This window comes from Meleagris gallopavo, chromosome 1 (genome assembly GCF_000146605.3).
Source record: "Meleagris gallopavo isolate NT-WF06-2002-E0010 breed Aviagen turkey brand Nicholas breeding stock chromosome 1, Turkey_5.1, whole genome shotgun sequence".
Lineage (NCBI taxonomy): Eukaryota > Metazoa > Chordata > Aves > Galliformes > Phasianidae > Meleagris > Meleagris gallopavo.
Genome location: NC_015011.2, coordinates 174,175,334 through 174,198,704, shown reverse-complemented (window position 1 = coordinate 174,198,704; position 23,371 = coordinate 174,175,334). Strand labels below are relative to the sequence as shown.

The window sequence follows — 23,371 nt, the reverse complement described above, 5'->3', positions numbered from 1 at the left end:
ACTTGTCTGCCCCTCCTCCTCCTCCCTCAAATCCCCCTCTTTTAGAAACAAAGACTTGTTTGTTCCTTGTCTGCCTGTGAGGTCTTTGCAGCCTTCACTGTGTGGGTGCAGAGCCCCTTATTTAAATGTTTTCCATATTCCTGGAAGGTAAGGAACAGGATGCATCAGAAAATCTGATAAGTCTTAACTCTAATAGATAAATGAAGCTCTCTGCCTTTGAATTCAAGGTATTTTAAAAGATGCCTGGATCATCAGAAACTCATGAAGTGTGAAAATAATTCTGCTTCTATCAGATCCCACTGATAAGGATGTTTTCTAGAGAGCAAATTAGTGCAGTCACATCCTTAGTAAGTACTGGATAACTGAGAATTGTAGAAAAGTGAAAACCTCAGTTTTTCCCATCATTTGAAACAAGGTGTTTTCCTGCTTTCCTTTAATTAAATATTGTGTTGGAAATGATAAAATCATATTCTTTCTCCTGTTTGTCTTGAAGATTGCATAATTGTGTAATCAGCCAAAATGGCTGATGACTGTGTTTTCTCCCCACTGGTTCTCCACTTGAGTATGTTCTGAAGTCAGTAGAATTCAGTTAGCTATGTCCTTTTTTTTAGTCTCCAAACTTATAGTTTAATTTCATAAGCAAAATATTCCCCTTGCATGAAAAACATCTCTGTGACCTGTTCTGAGTTTGAAGTCCTTACCCTTGTTCTTCAGTAGATAAAATGCTTAGAAAATACTTCAGTGGGTACCTGAATGGGAATTTAGAAACTTGATCTTCAGTTCTGTTTCAGGTTCTGTTAACAAATAATATAATTAAATGCCTACAAGTATTTATTGGTGAATATTAAGTATACGCTGAAGTACGGGTATTTTGTTATGTTCCTGTTTCAGATGCACTTTTAGTTAGAGAAAGGACATTAGCAGGCAATTCAGTGATCTGGTTTATTGGAATAAAATGGATTATTCCCAAAGTTGCATGTTAGCGGTAGAGACCTATGGAAGTACTGTTGGTATGTTGCATGCGGGAAAAGCAAATTGAATGTGCTGAAGGGATTTTACTAACATTATACCTGAATGTCCAGTTGAAGTTAGAAACTGCTGAATGTGTGTGAGGTTACTTGTGACACAGTTTGGCTGTGAACTGCATGAGGCAGGAACTCTGGACCAGGATGATATGATTGGAGACTGCATCATAAAGAGAGCCTTTTTAAGCAAATGAAAATTTATATTCTTCAGCCTCTGGGTACTTAATTTTTATAAGCTGAGTAGTTTGCTTTTGACTTAGATTGCCTTTTTCAGGTAATTTTGTGGGTAGTATTAATTTTATAACCTTTGTTCCCCTTTCCTTTCAACTATAATTGAATTTCCATCTTGCTTAATAACAGGATTTGAGTCCTGGAACTTCTGAAGTGTAGCACAGACTTCTGCTGGAGTTACAGAATTAGGTAACAGCAGGAGAAGACTCATCATTTTTCCCCTACAAGCCCCTATTGTTGTCTGTTTTCAAGGCTTAAGAGGGTAAGATACAAAAAGCAAAAGGCATGCTCCTGGCTCTAGACAGTGTAGGATTCTGAGTAAAAAGGGAAGAAGGACAAGATGCATTTCCTGGTCCAGTAGTGTCATGTTTAGCTTGTTGTGAGCTGCTACATGGACATCCTTTCTTGCATTGTGTTCTATAGCTCCAACTCTGCCTTAAGTTGATAAATGTAGGCAAGCCCAAGTGCTATCAGTCTTCCAGTGGAAGTTATCTAATGGAGCTCCTGGAGCTAACGTGTGCTGCTCACATCCTTTGCAGCATAGTGGTTGGTGCTGTTGGAACTTTTGCTTAGCATTTTCTGGTGTCTCAGGGCACATGGACCTGTTCAGCAGAGAAACAAGCCATCCTCTCTCTTCCTTTTGCTGTCCTGGGGGCGGTAGCTCACACAGTAAAGCAAGTTGGCTGATTCTGGTCACTTCTTCCTGATGTTCAGGTGCTAAATGTCTGACAAGCTGCTTCATTCTAAGCTCTATTCACTACATCTTTAGTTACCCCTTATTCTTTTGTTTTTCACTAGCTCAGCGTGAGACTTGCAGGTTGGAATTGAATCTCCAGGCTTTTTGTATTCACTCCTTCTAGCTGCACTTGGTTGCAGTTTCTATTCCTGCTTCATCTGTTTACTTAACTTCACAGGAAGTTTTTATTTAATTTGTGATCATATATATAAAACTCTTTCCTGAGTAACTACGTAAAATATTATTTCAAATTACTTGAAGCAGTTCCACACTGTGGAAGTCTTTTGAATTGACTGATGAAAATAGAACCCCTGTTCCTTTACAATGTTGACTCTGTGAGAACCATGGAATGGTTAAACTACAGAGTTGGCTCTATAGCTATTGACTGTTTTCTTCTCTCTTCTGTTCTTAATATGACATTTTCCTTCATATATTGCCTCTCAATGGAAAGATGAGCTGTGGCAAGGAGAGGGGAGAAAGGCTGTGAAGGAACAGCCATTTTTGCTGTGAGACAGACATTTTTAGACTTTCCTGGCACAAAAGAAAGGCATTTGTGCACCTTAAGTTCAACACTCAAAAGACAGTGGAGACTGAAGGGCTTCTGAGAGAAAAGGTGGTACAGACTCTCCGAGATAACTATTTTAAGAAAGAAACCTTAAGTGTTCATGTTTCAGGAATCCCTTTTCTATGATGAAAACATTAATTCAAACTAAGCCAGCCAGATTTTCTTTGCACCAGAGCAACCTGGCATCCTAAGAGAAACTCACTCCTTTTTCTCTTAGTTCCCATAAACCAGAATCCTCATTCTCAGAAAAAAAATGCTACCTCTCCTGTGACTGCTTCTACAAATGCATTGTGCAGCATACTGTTAATGTTAACAGATTCAGGCTGTTGAAGACAAGATGGAGAGCTAATTGCAAAACTGAAAGCCTGTGAAAATAGTGCCCTTATGATGTATTCAGCCTTTGCCAGCCTTCTGTTCCACTGTGGGAACTCCTGTGCTTCTGTTGACTTTAACTCTTGTGGAGGGAACATCACGTCTGTCAAGCAGATGCATTGTTTTATAAAACAAAATAGGTTTAAATCTTGCTTTCTGGGGGAAGGAAACATGGATTTTCATTGTGCATTAGTTGTGCAGAAAAGGTGCATCATGGAGCCCTTGTGGGGAAGCAGAAAGCAAACAAATTAGTAAAATATTTCCTGTGTAAATGGTAATGTTTTAGTCTGTGTAATTCATCTGTCATTCCTCTACCTGCACTGAATTTGCATGTCAGGATGCTCTAGAAGTCTAAATGGAGCCTGTAATACTCAAAACCGATTCCAAAAATGATGTGAATGGTTGTTGTCTGACCTGTACCCCATTGTAAAGATATAGCATGTAACCAAGATAGCTATCTAAGTGAGATCTCTTTTGTCATTCTGTGCACTTGGTGATTCTAAGATTTCATGTGAACAAGAAAAGTGTTTTTGCACTATTTGTGTCTCTATTGACAATAATGTATTGGGAAGAAGAGCGAGTAAGCATTCTATTTAAAATGGAATTATTTTCCCACCACTTGGACATTTTGCACCAATTTGCACATTTAACTCTGTTTTCAAGTATTACACTTTAACGTGAGGATGTCGCATTGATTTCACAGGAATGATACATGTGAGCATACATTTCATGCTGAACATCAGTGTGACTGCAAGTTTTGTATGGTCATGGCTTGTAATTTCCTACTGCATCCTTTCTAAGGATAGTACTTGCCTTGTATTTATTTGAATTTTATTTTTAAACGTTTATTGTTTTGGTTCCTTAGCCATGAATCAGCGAATCAGCCAAAGTGCTCCAGTGAAACAGCCACCCCCTCTGGCTCCTCAGAGTCCCCAAGGTGGCGTCATGGGTGGGAGTAGCTCCAATCAACAACAACAGATGAGACTTCAGCAGCTACAGATGGAGAAGGAAAGGCTGAGACTGAAGCATCAAGAACTGCTTCGGCAGGTGAGGCCACAGGTTAGACACCTACTTCCGCTATTTCTTTTGTATGTTATATTTTGTTTTGTTTTGGCTAAGTTTTGCTGAGTCTTAAAGACTAATAACTGTGCAAAAAGCTTTGAGACTTAAAAAGGTCTGAAGTCATTCTGTTAGTGGTATCAGATTGGTAGTGAAAGCATCTGACTCACCCCACTCAAGGATTTTGCCTTCCTCCCTCATTCCTCCCTCTCTAACAAAACTTTCTGAGATCAAGTTTCTTTGCTGTTAGGATGGCATCACGGACCGTTGATCTGACTGTGGAGATTGCTCTTGAGAATATGTCTCATAGTCATTGAGTTCTGAGTCATGCAAAAAGAAGCTAGTTCCCACAGTTGCGTTAGTTCTCTCTTTTAAGTAAAGGAAAGTATTTCACTTTCACAAGAAGATGTCAGTCCATTGGATTCTACAGCACTTTTTAAGTTTTTGTAAGAAACATTGAAGAGACACCTTGTTGCTAAAAATCTCATCTGTGTAACAGCGGAAGAGAGCACGGAACAACTCAAGCACTCATGCTGCATTTTGAACCACTGTTTTTCTTATAGCGAGGAATTGCAGACTTCATAATTAGGCTGCAAGCTGTTCCTTTTAGTGTTTTCTACTATATTAAGTATTGCCATAGTGAATGTCAAAGTGTAGCACTGGACATTGGAATCTCTGGATTTTGAATTTGGGCTTGGCTTCCTTTTCACATTAAGCCTTCTGCTTCCACTTTTCCATCTGTATGTTTTAAAAAAGGTGACTGCCATTCTGCAAGATATTTAGGATGTTCTTTGGTTTTGTTTTCTTTTTTGACACTGAAGAAAACACTAATCTTTTCTTTGAGGAAAAGCTTTTAAAATCTTACCCTGTTCCCTTTTCACTTTGGGTGATGGGTTCTTGTATCAGGAGAGAATAATATCTTGTCCTCAAAGACAGCTTTTCTCCTTCTTATTCACCTGCAGCATTCTATCCTGGAATCTGACTCCCGTTATCTCTTGTAGTCAAGGCTTGTTTTGTAAGAATCTTCAGCATCTCTTGGTATAAGATGGGTCATCTTTAAAGCTGTTAGTTTTTGTAGTACTCTAGATAAGAGTACATTGCAAAGATGGTGTCAGGACTTTCTCTGCTTAAGCACCTGGGCTTCTGCTGTTCCTGCTTTGCTATTAATCCACCAACAAACATTTTACCCTGTGCTAGCATGCTTCTAGGTAGGCATTCTAATTTTCTTCTTGCCTCAGATGTCATTGAGAATCTGACTAACTTTGGACCAGGTGACAGCCAACCCCCTTCATGTTGTTCTCCCTGGGCATCCAGCTTTTCTGTCAAATACACATCCTTGGTAAATCTGTGAGTTTTGTTTCACTGTCTCATGATTTTTGTAGTTTCTTAACTCCCTTAACCTGTCTCATCTGGCCTGTCTTGGGGGCTTGATACTACAAGATGGTGTTTATAAGACAGCCTGCACAGGCAAAACATGCAGCTAAAGTAATTTTTATCCATCTTATTTTTACTCATAGGCAATGCGGAATCCCAGCACAGCAAATTCTCCAAAACATCAGGTAGGCTCTTAACTGATGTTTCAGCATAATTAGAAACATGAAAGCATTAGATTAGACTAGCTGAGGAACGTAAAGGCATTCTAAGAAAAAACATGCTCTGCCATACATATTTTTGAACCATTTCTCTGATCACGACCCTAACATTGTTTTTTAAGAGTGCTGCATTACCACAACTTGATATCAATATTTAAATGCAATGAAAAATTCATTGCACATTTTTCTGCGTTGAAAGCCATGTTCTTGTTTAGCATTCTTGAAGATACCGCTGTTCCAGGCCTGACGTCATCAAGATGTGTATTTAAAGCAAACAGCAAACCTCTCATTATTGCTAAGGTGATAGTTTGTGGCTTTTAAGTTCTATTCGTATGAATGTTCTCCTTGTAAGCAGGTGTAAGCAGGTGTAATCTTAAAGAATGTCTGTAAATCTGTTAATAAAAAGTCACTTAAAATGTTTAAGCATGTACAGTGTAATAATAACTTAATAAATTAGACTAATAAAGTAATTGCTATGGCAATATAATAGATAATTATTCCACTTTGAGATTTAGCCAGCTCTTGCACAGATGCGTTTTCTCCACTGGAAACAATAATTCTATAAAGCCTTCCAAGCTCGGAGCAAATGAAAATGGTCAAAATATGTAGCACAATAAACAGTTGAAAGTGGACTTCTTTTGGGCACTTGAATATGAAATGAATCCCTGAAAGGGTGGATTTATGGATATATTCAGACAGTTTATTGCTTGCTATTACTAACATTATTCTTAATCTACTGGCTTTTAGGACAATATTTATATTGGCTTGTATTGTACTTTGTTTTTTTAAGAAATACAATATTATGCACTATGCAGGAAAGCCAGAATAAAAGGAAGTACCCTGTATTTGGAAGTAATGAGTACTGGTGTACTGTTGCATTCTAAAGCGTACCGTAGGATTCATACATTACTAATTCTTCTCAGAAGATCATCTTCAAAATGAGAAACTCAGACTTCAGAGACGGTACTGATGTTCTGAAAAGCATCTTTTGACAGTATAAGCAGGGCACTAAAACTGAAGCATTTTACCTGATATGTAATCATTACCCAACTATTTGATTCATTTACTGAGCATTAATCATATAATGTTCCCATCGATCACTGTTAGATCTAGTTATAGAAGGCAGATGAAAAATTACTTAGAGATTACTGGTATAAAAGGAAATAAACAGAGACACATGCTCCTCCACACCAGTTGGAAACACCTTATCTTCTGCTATAATTAGGTCATTCAGGAGTGATGCTTTTCTTGCTGAATGCCAAAAGTGGATTCTGTCTTTCCTGGGATGCCTGGAAACCCTATCATGTTGTTGTTCCCTCTTTCAAAGTAACATCTTCCTGTTGCCAGCTTAGAAATATGCAGCAAATGGAAATCTTTGGAATCAGTTTCATACTTAATTCCAACAGATTTGGGACCTAATCAGTAATTTGAAAATGTGTATGGATCAGCCTATTTTCTTTGGGATAGGAACCAGTGAAAGGACTCAGGTAAACATACAAGTTCCAGTTTCCTTTAATCTTGCTTCATAGCAAGCTCCCATCTGTACTTACTAAAACTGACTGGGATCAGTTTTAGTCTGCACTTGATAATGAGCCAAGCCAGCTTTGAGTGTTCTGGTGGGTAGAAAAGTATGTAACCATGCCAACTTAAGTTTTGTAATACTGGTCATTCATGTTGTATCGCCTAAATGTGTTTTCGTAAGTCATTTTAATAAAGTAATGAGCAGCTGCATATGGAAGATGATGTTTAGAGTCATAGAATGGCTTAGGTTGGAAGGGACCTTAAAGATCTAGTCCCAACTCCCATCCTGTGAGCATGGTTGCCACCCATTAGATCAGGTTGCCCAGGGCCCCATCCAACCTGGTCTTGAACACCTCCAGGGATGGGGCATCCACAGCTCTCTAGGCAGCTGTGCCAGGGCCTCACCACCCTGAGTAAAAATTTTCTTCCTAATATCTAACTTAAATTTCTCCTCTTTTAGTTTACAGCCATTAGAGCTATTTTTAGAAGTTGTTTTCTTGATGCCTTATGCTATAGGATCAAATATTGTCTGCTGTAGTGGTGCTGTTACTGAAGTCCTAAAATGTACATCTCATTGGATCACAGTCAATCTAGTGAATCTGGAAAATCTTTAGAGGAATTACCCAGTCAAATTCTTCTTGTTTACAGATACATTCCTTTGTGAATAAAATTCATGAGGCTTAGAGGAGTTTTCTGCTTTCATTAAGATAAACATTTGCTAATTTTTGTATGTTCTTCTAAGGAATAAGTAAAAGTAAAATCTTCCAGTGTTCAGTGCTCTTAATTCTCAGAATATTCAGTCTAACTTAGAGTCTGTCAAAGTCTTCCTTTAGTAAATAAACTACCTTCACCAGCATTCTTGAAGTTTGCCTTTTGTAAAGTATCTCTTTTACATAAACGGACACTGAGAACATTTTTTTAGCTTTGAACTGGATCTCTGAGTTTATCTTAATCATAACATCAAATATGTTAGAAAGGAATGACAGAAGTCATCTAGTTTAACATCCTTCATGTAACCCAGGCTTCTTGAGGTTTTTGTCACCTAACTTGGATACAAAGTTGATATCTTTGGTCAGGTTTTCTGGTTCTTAATAAATGTTGTATCCTTGCTAGGAGTTGTCCCTCTACCATGATGCTATAGTATCCTGTAGTGATACTGATACTCAGTGTTATGCATGGAGGCCTGAACACTGAAATATCTTCCAGAAAGATGAAGCAGCAGTTCAGAGTCATCCTTTGTCTTAAGTCTTGTAAAAGATTCTTCTTGTCTGAAGGAGGACATGCTTTATTATAATTCTGAAAGCACCAAATTCAAAGGAATTTAAAGCAAAGATTGACTTCCACTTTTACTACATGTAAGCAAGCACTCTTGGCTATGGCTTTATCCAAGAAATTTGAAAACACCAACCATCCATCCGCTTATTCTCATCATTGTGACTTCTCTGTGACTATCCTAAGGATGCTTATCTGTCCCAGTTAAGAGATTGAATGACATGACTTTCTTTCTACCTCCAGTAGTTCTCCTTTCAGTTTCCTACATTTAGCATTCAACTGTCAACCTCTCGGTTAAAGTAGATGACTTTGTATAAATCATAAAATTGGGATGCATAACTAGGTAATACAGTCCTTGCCTTCTAGTATACAGTGGAATAAGAGGGTTGTTACTCTTCCATGTTTATACAGTCTACTTTCTTGTGCTAAGATTGGGAGATTTTCTATTTTCTACCAGTAATGTTAAGGTATTTTCTAATAAGATCAGCTAATTATGCAGCCACCTGTGTGATAGGTTTCTCTGTATACGGTCATTTGTTTTCTGTCTGTTGCTTCTTTTCAGCTCTGAATGAAGAGCTCTGTCTTAGAACCAGAAACTGCCTCAATTTCTGTGCAGTCTGCTGAGTTCCTCTTTCTGACTTACCTTCCTAGTACCTCTGTGCTATTTTCTTTCTTGGTAGTTCTGTATGCCTGGAATGTGTTCTCTGTTATCTCCATCTTCTTTGTCCTTTTGTGAAGTACTTCTCTGACTCTCTGTACTGTTACCCAAGGCTTATTTCTTATCAGCTTTAGGGGCACATTCTGAACACTCCTCAGTTCATAGAAGAATCTACCCAGACATTTGGCCTGTCTTTCATTGTTTACTTGTTTCATATTTGCTCTTATCTGCATAAATTATAAACACTTATGGTGCTAAACAGTGACTGTTTTTGAAATGTTGTTTCAATTTCTGCTAATTCTTTTTTTTTTTTTTCCTCCATTTTAGCTGGTGTTTGTTACCTTTCACCAGCTTAGTCAAGAACACTTAAAACACTTCAGGAAAGTGTTCCTAGGAAATTATTTTTTTAATGAAATATTTTTTAGTCACTTTGCATGTATGCAAAAAAAAGCTGTGTGACTGTCATGTTTCTGACATTTTCTAGTAAGCAAGCACTTCTGCATTCTGCAGTCAGCTTGCATAAATTCAGAGAAGCTGGACGTATTAATAAGGTTTTTTCCTAGGTAAAATCTCATTAGAAAAAAGATGAAATAGTAGCATAAACTTGTTATATTTCTTTTTCATTAGTGTTATGGTCCTTACTTGCACCTCGTTTTTGGGGGGAGGGGAGAGAAGTGAATTAGAATGCAGTCTTGCTGGGCTTAGGAAACATTGCAAAGCTGAAAGCAAGATTCAGGTAGGAAGTATTGTTGGTACATTTGATTTAACTGCTTTAAATTTCATATATTTATTTCAACTTAAGATTCACTTGTGTGTACACCACTTCCACTAAGATTTGAAATGTTTTTGTTTTGTTTCTTAGTGTTATTCAGTGACGCTCTCATTTCCCATCCTTCCATGGGATTTTAAGCTGACCTAGATTGACAAGAGAAAAATGATCTGTCTTGGTTTCATTAAGGGTATATTAAGCTCCCGAGAAAAAGAGTTCTAAGGAAGATTTTTGCATTTTAAAAAGGCCATAAGTATTGCTAGGGTAATTGGTCAGTAGAAGATGAGTCACTTTAACCTGAGTCTGAGGTGGCAGTGCGTAACAGCTTTTGCTAGGAGCAAACAGAAATTGGTAAGAGGAGACCATCCAGCTCTGGCTGATTGCTGACTCCCGCTGACACATACTTGTCTTCCTGGAGCTCTGGGGACACACTGGGGAGGTGCAGTGCTTGGAGGCATAGACTGATACACAGCGAGAAGGGTTTGTAGCAGTGCTACAGCAGTGGACTGCAAAACCAGACTCTATTTACAGATGTTTATTCCAGTTTATGCTGCCCCATCCACACTTGCAAAGGTGTTGTTTAAAAGCTTTTGTTCAGAGTGTTTATGCAGAAGATGTTACATAGAATTGAGTCCTATGCCAAGTGTACACAATGCAATTAACTATCACTCTATCACTATCACCTCTTGAATTAATTTTGCTGGTTTTCATGATTGCAACACTGAATGACATAAGTTTTCCCTTTACTCTTCTCTAATTGCATAACTTCTCATTGCTGAATTCATTTGTCTTCATCTGTTTCTTTCTCTCTTTTCTTCATATGCTTTAACTCTGTGGCTCTCAATTAAGAACATAAATACTTAAAGTGAAGAACTGGTACTGATAGCTCAAAATGCAGTGGCCCCCTCGTTCCCCCAATACCTCTCTTCCACCTCTGTGAAGCCCATGAAAGTTTTGATACTTGAATGGTGTTTAGAGTCAGAAATGTAATGACTGGCTCATGTAAACTGAGTTTATAAATACATATATATATATATATATAAATTGAAGTATCTCTTTAAGTTGATCATCTTCTTCTATGTTTAATTTAGTAAGAGTATGTATGTGAAATACACAGGGGAGTCCTTATCTTTTCTCAAAACTGATAAAAGATGATGAAAATGAAATTGCACTCAGAAGAGTGATTGCAGATGACCCTGAACCCCATGTAAAACTGTGTCTCTATGCAAATCTGAAAAAAATAAAAATAAAAATTGGATAGGGTCAGTGTGATAAATTACATAATACTGGCCTTCTTATTTTGAATTACTATCCTTATGGAGGTGACAGATCATTTGGTCTTGTACACCATATCCAAAACTCAGATTTTGTGTTAACATTAGTTATGCTAAGCTTTTATTTGCCCAGAGGTACTTAAAAAAAACGTTTAACATACTTACGAAAATATAATGAGATCAAATTGTAGAAATCTAAGCCAGAATTTTGTCATGGTTTTATTTTTGCCTTCAGACTTTAAGTGTTTCAAATAAAGGATATGTTTTTAAAGCATGAATTAAAAGCCTAGAGTTCACATTGCTCCATGTGGAGCTAAGACAGACTTCTATGCTACCATACGTCTTTTTTAATTACAGGAAGCAAAAGGTTGTTTATTGAAAATCAGTTTTATAAAGGAAGAAGAAATGAAAGGACGTTTCTTCAGGCTACATGCGTTTAGCTTCCGTTGCATGCACCTATAAGGAAAAATAGATTCAATGTACTCTTGAGGGCTTGTAGTATACTATGCTTATCTTAAGGAATTATTAAAAAATCATTCTGTATTTGTTTCTGAATAGCTTGGCTTTTTTGGTAATGCCTGTCCCTTCCAGACTTCCAGATTGATATAAATGTTTTACTTGAATGAATGATGGAATAACATTCTCTCTGGTGGGAAGAGCTCTAGTTCTGCCTCCTCAATGAGTAGCATTAATGCAAACAATTGTTTTGCACTTCTAGCAGTGCTGTTACTGAAATAAGGACGAAAATAGTACTAATTCCATAAAGGCTCACTTCACTAGGTCATTCACACCTAAGAAAAGGCTGTTCTCTCTCCTGGCCTAAGACATCTATTTGGTAGGCCTTTAAGTGAGAAGTGATTTTTCATTTGTATCTGGCCAGTATCTGAAATAAATTTATTTAAACTCGTATAATGTAAAATTTCATTCAGTCTCTCCTACCTACTACAGATTTAGAAAATACAATGGTAACTTTCTCTTGTCAAATTGGTTATGACTGTGTAATAGGTCAGGTCTTCCCAATGAGATAAAATATCACTTTAGTGCTCTGTATACAGAAATGACTCCATTTTGATTTTGCTTTGTTATTGCTCTTTGGGGCACTGGTCTCTGATGAAGCTTCTTTTGCATGCTGCAGGCACTTGGCTCCTCTTCATCCTAGTCAGGGACTGCAGACAAAGGAAATAAAAATGCAATATAGGGATTAAATTGGGGTAAGGGGAGAAGGCCATAGAGTTCTTACCACAGAGACATAGGAGCAGGGAGGGGAGGACTTGCTGATGCACAACTCTGCTATCAGCATAGAGGATGGAAGTGTGCTTTATTCCAAGTATGAACACAAGACTGAGAAGGTGCTTAAAGCATTGTTGCAAATCCAAGTAATATCCACTCCCTGTGCTTTTCATTTGACAGAAAACTAAGATGGATTTAGTTAAAAGTAGTTGCATTTTATGAAGGTAGTTTCTCAGAGACGGGAAAAGTTCAAGTAATGTTTGGAAGACTTTTGGTCTCTGGAAGAAAGGCATAAAAATTTTGATGTGAGCAAGCAGTTTTTGCAGTTCACAAGTTCTTTCAGGGTATCAAAGACCTTCCACAGATCTCCAATTGTGAAGCATTCCAAAAAAGAATTTTTCATATCAGTTTCTTTGTATCAGGTCTGATGTGACTGATTCAAGCTGGTAAACCTGGTTTTAAACTAAGAACTCATGTAGTGTATGCACTTGGTTTCATTATGTAAGCAAATGTTGCAGCAGCCCCCTACTATCAATACTAGCTGTGGGATGAAAGGTTAGAGTACAGTCCTGCCAAAAAGGACTTAGAGTACTGGTGGATGGTAAGCTGGGCGTGAGCTAGTAATGTGCCCTTGCAGCCCAGAAAGCCAATTCCTGGCCTACATTAAAAGAAGTGTGGCCAGCAGTGCAAGGAAGGTGATCCTGCCCCTCTGCTCTGTGCTGGTGAGGCCTCACCTGGAGCACTGCGTCCAGATGTGGAGTCCTCAGTACAGGAGAGGCATGGAGCTGTTGGAGTGTGTCCAGAGGAGGGCCGCAAAAATGATTCAAGAGATGGAACTCTTTCCTTACAAAGACAAGCTGAGAGAGCTGGAGCAGTTCAGCCTGGAGAATAGAAGGCCCTGGGGAGACTGATAGCAGCCTTTCAGTACCTAAAGGGGGGCTTTAAGAAAGAAGAGATTAAACTCTTTAGCAGGGTCTGTTGTGATAGGACAAGTGGAAATGGACTCAAACTAGAATAGGGGAGATTTAGATTGGATATAAGGAAGAAGTTTTTTATGATACAGGCAGTGAGGCACTGGCACAGGTTGCCCAGAGAGGTGGTGGTGCCCTGTCTCTGGAGACACTCCAGGTCAGGCTGGATGGGGACTATGTTTATTTGGGGTAGGCAATTGAGTGGTATGTCAGATCCAAAAACTAATGGTATGGTTGTACTCTGCTGTGAAGGTCTAAGCTGGTTTGAGAAAACCTAGTACAAAATACGTGACTTGATATTAAAGGAAAACATAGAATACATTTTGCATTCCACAAAAAAGAACAGATATATGTTAGGGGTTGAGTAGTGTTAATTCTTTTTGTTCTTAATAATTATTAAGGATGTCGCAGTGAAATCAGAAAAGATTTATGTGATCACATACAAATTTATATGTATAAATATATTTACGGTGAATTCCTTGTAGTCGTGTGCTAGACTGGTTGAACTTCCATTATCAATGAAGCCAGTAAAAATTCTTGCTTTGTCTTCAGAAACTTAACTGCATGTAAGAATTTTTAACTGAAAACACTGAAAGCATCAGTTATCCTGAAATGTCATATGTTTACATGTCTGAAAAACACATTCAGATGCCTAACAAGATCTTTTCTTTTTTCCTCTTCACCTCCGCTTTAGGAATTGGCTCTCCGTAGCCAGCTTCCAACAATGGAACAAGATGGTGGATCTCAAAATCCCGTATCATCTCCTGGAATGTCTCAGGAACTGAGAACAATGACTACAAATAGTTCTGATCCCTTTCTTAACAGGTTTGTAGGAGTAGCTACTAGAAGGAAAAAAAAATTGATTTAAAATTCTGTTCAGAACATGTAATAGTTTATTTTGAACATCTGTCTATGCCAAAAGCCACAGCTGTAAATGAATCTTTCCTTAAATGGCAAGTCTAGTAAAAGTTGAGGATTAAAAGCTGTCTCCTGTGGGAGGAAGTAGTCTGTTCAGACTTGTAGGAAGGTTTTTTATTCAAAGTCATAACATGTTTGCCTTTGCATAATCTGTTGACTAACAGTCATTTCAAATTACTGACTCAGAAGAATTTGTGAATAGCTTGCTATGAGATCAAATGAGCTGTGAGGCACATTTAGGACTACACCTTGAGGTTCATTTTAAGGTTTTTCCGCTCACCCCTCCCCATCACTTCAGGTATTTAATTCAGCAATATTTTTACTCTGTTAATGTCAGGACTGCAAATAGTGGCATGTTTCATTTTAGATGCTGTATTATTTTGAAGTATGGGCCTTTTAAGTCAAGAGTTAGGATTTTACAATATAGACTAGTGTTTTTATATAACTTTTTTCTTAATCCCTCTGAGTTGAGGACTGTTTGTTTGTTTGGAAATACTGTTCTAATTGCAGCTTACAGATGCTTCATACTAATCATCACTGTTTTGGAGAACCTGCTGCAGCTTGTGACAAGTTGCATCTATATTTTTTACTTAGCATGCTGAAAAGGAAAGATGAAAATGACAAAAGAATCTAATCTCTGAACCACCTGTATTTTTAATTAATAGGATAAAAAAATCTATTTAAGTTTTGTCAGCATCAATAGTTGAAGTTGTTCATTTTGTAGGGCTTCATTGAACTATATTTTGTCAGTGGTTTAAACTGATAACATCTCAGCATCTATTACCAAAAAAGAGAAAAATTACATATTCTATCTGAGTACGTTGGTACTTTTCTACATTACCTTGAAATGTTAGTGTTACTTTAGGATGTTTAGTGTAAATGCTCATGAATTATAATATGCTAATCCTTCTCTTTAATTGTGCACTCTTACACACACACACAAAACAACTGTAAAATGCACGGAAATTTCACATAAAATTCAAAATTCTTTCAATGCAAGGCTTAACTTATATTTTTGCTATCAGCAGGGTTTCAAATCTGCTTGCAAGGTAGGAAGTTCACATCATGTTAGAATTAACATGGTTTTGGAGTTGAGCAAGCTTAAATAACTGCCATAATCTTAGATACTGAAAGCTGTTAAAATCTTTGTAAGCCTTTATTGCAATTCTAAATCTCTTCTTGTACGTAACATCACCTATCGCTCCTGTCTGGGCTTTTGATGCCTAAAGAACCTTTTTCCAGTTATGGATATTCTGAGAGCTCATTTTACATTTGTCTCATTTTCTGTTTTTTCCAAAAGTCATATCCATCTCTTCAAATACTCTATCCTGCCTCCTACAAAAACAGATCTGGTTAGAAAGCATAATTTTCTGTTAGAGGGAGGGGTTGTTTTCCATGGAGTTCATACTGGAATTTGGTGTGATCTTTAGCTGTGCTGGCTTTGTGCCAAGGAATAAAAAGCACAAGAAATCTGAAAAGGTGACTATCTACTGATCTATCTCAAATTGCATTTTGAATAATACAATTTAGTTATGGGCTGTAATTTTCCATGACGTGACAAATAAATAAAGAAGTCCTTGTAGATAGAAGATGACCATGATGTGTTATAGTAACAAACTAGTCTGAATTTCTGGAAGGCTGTTGCCATCGTACACGAAGCCTGGGTATATTTTGAACATTATTCTTAATTAATGTAATATCCTCACATCTTACTCTTGTTTTCTGTATCTTTAGTTTTTAGATTGCCACTGTACTCCTCTGTACATCTAATACTCCAGCAGTGGACTAAAGCAGTTTGTCTGTTGTGTTTCTGTATATATGAAATATAAAATGATTTGTCTTCAATGACAAGTAGGAAAAAAGCTAGAAAGGACAAAGTTATTTTTAATTTTTGCCAGATTGATAATCAGCAAGGACTACTTACTAGAAGTTATCATTTGCCTAGTTTGCAGGTATGTTTAACTTGGCTATGTTTTTTGTAGTCCTCACCCCACACAGACTACTGAAAATTCTGTATCTCATCTGAATTCAGATAATTTTTTAAATTTACATTTTGGTTTAAGCATTGTTCCTTTCGAGGTAATTCTGTGTACATCACTGTGTTTAATTCTGGGATACACATAGGGGAAAAGGATTCTCTAAAGGGACACTTGTGGGTTGCTGGCTCTGAACTAGGTGCAGAAGTATAGTAGTTTTGATGTTCCTTATGTTTTAATTCAGATATCCAGAAATGCTCCTTTTTCCTCATAGAGTAGATAAAGTTCCAGGTGAAACAATCCTTCTAACTTTACATTCGAGAAATTCAAGTAGCTGAATATTTTCTACTTCCTATAAACTCTGAACATCCAAAAAGCATCAGAAAAAATGCTACATTGGAGGAAATGGAGAAAGTACACAGTGATGTTCTTATTTATGTAGTCAGTCTTCTGCCTGATGTCTTCTAACTGTCTTTATGCTATATTTCATTTTTTAAGTGAAATATGACAGCAATGCAGAATATTTAGACTTTATATTATATGATTTTGGCTTTTGATTTGCTTCTTGGCATATGTCTTTGACTGTTAAATTTATATTGGTTGTGTTGGCAATTCTGTATCACTCCTAAATTGGGCTTTCTTCTTCTGTATACACATATTTTAACAAGTATTTTTTGAAGAAGCATCCATTCTATTTTGGGTAATGCAGTTTAGTTGCATGCAGTAATTTTGGGTGGTGTGACTATTAAGTGAAGAAATCCTTGCTGGAAATGTTTATTGAGGAGTGATTTGAAGAAAGAGGAGGTCTGGACATTCCAAGTGTGACAGCACCAGCCAAAAAGCCTTCTCAACCAGAATGATTCAGTTCAGCATAGGCTCAATTCTCTCAGTTCTATTTCTAGTATTTTGTCCCACAAAGTAAACAGCAATTTTTTTTCACAGAAGTTTTAAATAGCCTACTTGTGATAATTGTTATCAAATGTGTGGTGATACTTTTGCTCTCCGTATAGAAATGCCAGTTTTATTTCTTGTGTGCAAAGATGATCTTGTGAAATCTAACATATATGTTCATGGTAGATGGTATTTTGCTTGCATCCAATGTTGAACAGCTGTTCAGCTATCTTCTGTTTGCTTCTGCATACTTGACAAGGCATACACTACAGATCAGCATGTGTCCGAATGCTAATCAACACAATGCACAGCTTGATTGTACAGCTAGTACATCAGACTGATTTGCACTTAGAATTCACAGTGGAAAATATGTAAGTGTTCTCAGCAATGCTAGCACAGGTGGAAGAAATACGGGTTTGAAAATATTTCCAGGTGAAGCTTGGCTGTTAGTAGACACAGGAGGAGGGAGGTAACGGTATATTTCTACAGCTGCTTCCACTTGTGACTGTCTTGACTGGTGGGACTCTTTGCATCCTTTTAGCTATCATAGCAAAATATTTCAGATGTATGCCTACGTATAACAAGCAGCAGCTCCTTCCTACTTTTGAAAATAATTGTTCCAGTCAGGATAATGATTTTCAGTGTTGTATATAACTTTTCCTATTGTTCTACTTTCAGTCAACTGAAAACTGGATCCCCCCCCAGCTGATTGTAGGTCATCTGATTGGCCTGTTCTTCCCACTCCCATCCCAAATCTCCATTGCAGCTCCCTTGGTCTTTCTTGCTCCACTGGTAGTAAGATGGCAGTGAGAGAACTAATATATGTAAGGCCCTGTGCCATCTTGCTAACTGTTCTGTCAGCAAGATCATTCTGAACAGGATTTGTTTACAGAATGGCTTCTGTACAGTATTTGATTTATATCAGGCCCTCTTGCCATGACATGTACGACTGAACTGGTAGTAATGCAACAGCGGGAAGCAACTGAAGAATTGCTAAAGGAGTTCCAACTGTAGCTCCTATTTATAACAGCACTGACCTAAAAATGCACTTCAGTGGCTGATTAAACAAGGGGACGTTAGTGGTTAGAATGTTCTTAATCCTTACTGAAGTGTGAAATGTACACCATTATTAAACTTTGTAATGGTTAAGGACTGTGATATGCTTCTGATGGTTTTTAGCTGTGGGTGGGTGTGAAAAGTTAAAGCAGTGTGGAACATTGATAGGCAGTTTCTTAAAGCTTAGGTATGTTCTTACTGAGTTAAATTGAATCTCAATAATATGGTCTTAATTGAGAAAGGTCAGCATAAAATAAAAACCAGGTGTCTCACACAGACTTCAGCTTTTAATTAGAATGGAGCATTTCTTCTGACAGCCATGTTATCAAAACCCCTGCACTGGTTCTAACACAAGTGTCTAAGTATTTTAATTTCTCCAATGCTCTACCCTCATTTTTTGTTGCATTTTTTCTGTTACAGTGGAACATATCACTCCAGAGATGAAAGCACAGATAGCGGACTTAGCATGAGCAGTTACAGTGTACCCAGAACCCCCGATGACTTCCTGAACAGTGTTGATGAGATGGATACAGGTTTGTTCTCCTTAATACACCCTTTTCGGTTATGCTGGTGTCAAATGCTCAGCTGCTTTGCAGTGCTCTAAGAAGCTCCAATGTTTTCTTTATAGTTATTCTACCTCCTTCTATTTCCATCGCAGAACTGTTATACTTAAATTTGTGAAAAACATCCTTGTAGTAAATTTTATTGGGAGGCTCTTAAAGGGAATCATTCCTACAGTTATATGGAATTTGAATACCCATTTGCTTTCTTAAGAAATAATTTATTCTGAGCTAAGAACTGTGTCTTATTCATTATTGCTAATGTTGCACCTAAATTATATTTGACTCGGTATTGTCTTTTAAGCGTAAAAATTAAAACATGCTAAAAGACATTAAAGATGTGTAGAGATTCAGGTTAAAACATGAAAAGTTTGAAACAAAGGCAAGTTCTTTGTACATCTGTATGCAGCCAAGTCATCTTTAGTTTTTGTGATGGATTTCTATGAATCAGTGCTGGAGTGATGCAAGAGATCCAGGATTAACCTTTAACCAGTTATGATAAATTGTGGGTTTGGTACTTCCAGTAAATTGAACATCCATCTTGCTTTTTGTTATAACTAGGTGACAGTATCAGCCAAAGTAACATACCGTCCCATCAGAACCGATTCCCAGACTACCTTGAAGCCATTCCAGGGACAAATGTGGACCTTGGGACACTGGAAGGAGATGGGATGAATATAGAAGGAGAAGAACTGATGCCAAGTCTGCAAGAGGCTTTGAGCTCTGACATCCTAAACGACATGGAATCTGTCTTGGCAGCCACCAAGCTAGATAAAGAGAGTTTTCTTACTTGGTTATAGGGGCCTCAGGGAGACTGAATTCTAAATCTGTGAAGGATCTAAGGAGAATAGGACATCTGTATCTGAAGTTCAGAACAAGCCAGTGTGGCACACTTTGGCTTGTGTTCAGAAAAAGTAAATGAACAAATATTCAGCAAGATTCTTTCGTTTTGCTCTTCCTTGTCCATCGCTGCTGTTATATATTGCTGACTTTTTTCCACAGTTGACTCTGAAGAACAGACATCTTCTTGACCTTTTTCTATTGCTGTTGCAACTACTGTTGGGGGGTGGGGGAGGGAATGATGAGCCTATTTGAATGACGAATGCCATTCCTTTTGTCCTAGTGTGCGCTTGCATATCATTTTTATCTAAGTACTCAGATGTGAGAGTAAATTTCTGCATGTCACTGCTTGTAGTTTGCTCAGCTAGTTGTCTCCTGCTGCCTGTGGAAAGTGGTAAAACATGACATACTGGGGTGACAAGCCAAAAATGATGTATCTGGTCAAATGAAGTCAATACTGATTTGGAGATATGACTTAAAGGAGGGCTGAAAACTGGCATTAGGTGTTTCCACGAGTAGCTTCTTCATTAGCCACAAAGTGCTTTTGTTCATATTTTATGTTATAGTAAATCATGAGTCATTTTACATAGAAACATATATGAACTTTGATTGTTGCCACTTATTCTAGCCTAACTCTTGTTTGTCAAAAATAGTTTGATTATTTTTGTTAGTTGATTTAACTGTAGCTATAGGATGGGAAGTAATTCTAGGTGTTCTTTTTTAAATAGTGAAATCTAAGGTTTTTTTCTGATTTCACATAGTCTTATTTAAATCTGAATTGTCTGCTTTTTTTATACCCAAACCATGGCTATTGTAGCGCAATAAGCTAGTGAGTACATAAAACAGTACGTTTTGCCTGTAACTTTTCTATTTTTTTTAAAGGCTAGCTTTGAATGTAATCCTTAGAATCCATGACCAGTGGCTTATTTTTCATGTTTCTTTGCAAGATATTGAATTAGAATCTAAGTGTGCTATTTACAATTTTAAAATGCATTTTAAAGTAGCAGAAACAATTTTACAGTGACCGATGCATCCAATCTCTCTTCTGGTTTTCAGTTTGTATCTGAATGAGTTTAGATTCTTTAATGGGAAAAAACTTTCTGAAAATTTTCTCCTGAGTGAGCGTGGGAAAATGGTCTGAACTATGAATATCACTGTAAGTTGCAATGAAAAGGCTAGAACACCAAAAAAACACAAGAATCCTCAGTAAAAACTCCGAAGTGTAATAGTTATCAAATTCCGTTTGGTGAAAAATAAGCCCTGGGCACAATGTAGAAGTCTGTAAAGATACGTGTTAGATGGTGACATGAGCAAGTAATGAAGTGTATATTAGCAGTAGAGCTTAGCATGGGATAGAGGTGAATATGAGTTATCTTTATTTTAACAGGAAAAGATGTATCACTAAGTTGTCTGCAGGAGTTGACAGTTTCCAAAGAGTATTTTTAAATGAACAAAACGAGCATGAATCAAACTTTCAGTATAAGCTATGACATTTTCTGTGGTTTTGGTTGTTTTTTTTCTAACTAAAAGTCGAGTCAGCAGTTAGCACCTCTGCAATTAAGGGTCCATCGCTATTCTCAGCGTAAGCCTTTATTTTCAAGGGTGTTTAACATGACCGTAAAGATGCTGTAAGCATGAAACCCGGTTTTCAGAAAAATCCCAGCTAGCGGGGACTTCTCCCAGAGGGAGATTTTAATGGCTTTTTATTTTGTTGTTAAAGAGACTGGTTGCCTTTCCATGTCAGGAACGGATCAGCAAAACAAATGACCCGTATGATCATTGTCATTTTTATACTTCAGAAATAAACGTGCTTCAGGATAATATAAAAGAACAAAAGCTCTGATAAAAGTCTCGTTTTAAGAACTGAAGCAGCAGAGGCAGAGATTTGAATTTTGCCACTAGAAATGCACATTTACTACTTTACGTAAGGATGGTAGTATTTGAAACCCGCAGATTTGTTTCTGCCTTGTTAAGGAATACTGGCAGGTGTTAAAATCCCAGTTTTCAAAACACAGTGGCCAACATGTTCTACTACACCAGTAGTTCGGCGGTTGATAGGCCGCTTCTGTATTGTGCAATGACACAGTAGCTCCTAAAGCAGTATATTGTGTCCAACTTATGGATTTTAGTAGCATTTTTAATATTTCCTTATGAACTTCTCTCTTCTTCCCTTCAGGAAAACAAATTACACGAAGCTGTTATAACTTGAATGGTATAACGTGAAACCACAACAGCAAGGAAACTGAGAACCTTTTCCATTTCAGTTGTCTTCCACAGTTGTATCCAGGCATTACAGCACACACAGTGCACTGGGTGCAGACTCCCAACACGCCATACCTTGGTGCCACACGGACGTGTACAGAACAGATGTTCTTTCCTTGCTTTTGTGCGTTTGTCGCAGCTTTAATATTTGAGTGTTTTTTCTCATTGTGAAAACACTAAATGGCTTATACTGTGTTTGGGTAGCACTGCTTGGGCTAGATACTGACAGACTGGGAATCCTTGAACTGTTCTAACACTAATTCTGTTTTGTGATTCTTATTTTAATAGATTTTCAAACATTTCCGTTCTCATTTACTAGGAAACGTACCATAGACATGCTGTACTGTTGGCAATCAACACTAATTGGGTTTATTTTTTTATTCTGCAAACGCATTGTTTGATGAAGTGGTTAAAGTGTTTGAAATGCAAAAGTGTTTTGGGGTAGTATTTTATACTGATGTATATATTGAAACAAATCACTGTAATAATTGTAATAGCTGTTAGGTAAAATACACTACATGCAGACGGATGGGGCTGCACTATGCTGTGCTGTTCAACACCTGGGCAGGGCTACTGCTTGGAAACAGGTTGCAGTGTCAGTAAACCACGTGGATCAAATATTGTACCATTCAGTGTTGGCGCTCACCAATGCAAAAGGAGAAGAGACAATTTCAACGTGATTAACACTACATAGCTTTCACACATCTGGTAAATTAGTACTAAAGTGACCTTTTCACTTACGAGCATGTTTTTTTTTTTAATTCAAATTAACAGGTGTGCCTGTGTAAAATAATTTGTTTTCTGTATCTTGGAAAAAAAATACTCTACACATTTAGAATGTTGTATGTTAGAGAACTCTTAAATGCACCCTTGTCAAAAATTACATATATTAGTTACCAATGTTACTTTTTAGATATGAGCATGACTGTAAGTTAGGTACCTAAGTACGTTCTGTTACATTATTTTTCTTTATGTAATACTTTTTCAGTTGTTTTATTTGGTATAAATATATACTTTGTGCTTAAACATCTTTGTTTGTTTTTAACATTCAGTAGAAGGTAAAGGCATTGATTTCTCCAGCACGACAGTTGCATTGAATTGTTGAATTCCTGTCTTAGTTTCTGTTCTCGTCCCTGTCGTCACAGCTCTTGTAATCATAAACTCCAGTCCTGCAGGCATCGTGTGTGCAAGCTTACCTGAGGGACAGAGGAGTCCCACTGAAGTCAGTGAAGGCTTAGCATCAAAGTGTTCATCTCAGTGTGCTTGCAGTGAGAAAGAGAAAGCGACTCCAGTGAACCTTCTGCAGTTGGTATAAAACAGTGCTGCAGCTGTGATAGCAGGATAGTGAGAGCTGGTGACAGAACATCCGTTACCTTCTGTAAGCACACGTCCGCATCTTGCAGATGGGTTTGCAAGGTTCACTCAAAGCTATGCAGTGACTTGTGACACAATAAAGGCATGCTATTTTCATTCCTCAAGCTTTGAGTTACGAAATACAAAATATGCAATGACATAATTTGAAAGTGTGCAAGTTAAAAAAAAGTTTTGATGGGATACACTAATTTTGACCTCTAAAACAGAAATTCAGGGTGT

General features: G+C 37.5%; 1 protein-coding gene across 1 annotated transcript; it reads left to right on the top strand.

The window, feature by feature from the left end:
• The first annotated feature begins 3,775 nt into the window (after window positions 1-3,775).
• Window positions 3,776-22,804, top strand: YAP1 (Yes associated protein 1). The gene is made up of 5 exons (XM_031552062.1): window positions 3,776-3,988; window positions 5,506-5,547; window positions 13,970-14,100; window positions 18,537-18,649; window positions 19,238-22,804. The coding sequence occupies exons 1-5, from the start codon at window positions 3,797-3,799 to the stop codon at window positions 19,474-19,476; spliced, it is 717 nt and encodes a 238-aa protein (XP_031407922.1). The 5' UTR covers window positions 3,776-3,796; the 3' UTR covers window positions 19,477-22,804.
• Window positions 22,805-23,371: the final 567 nt, after the last annotated feature.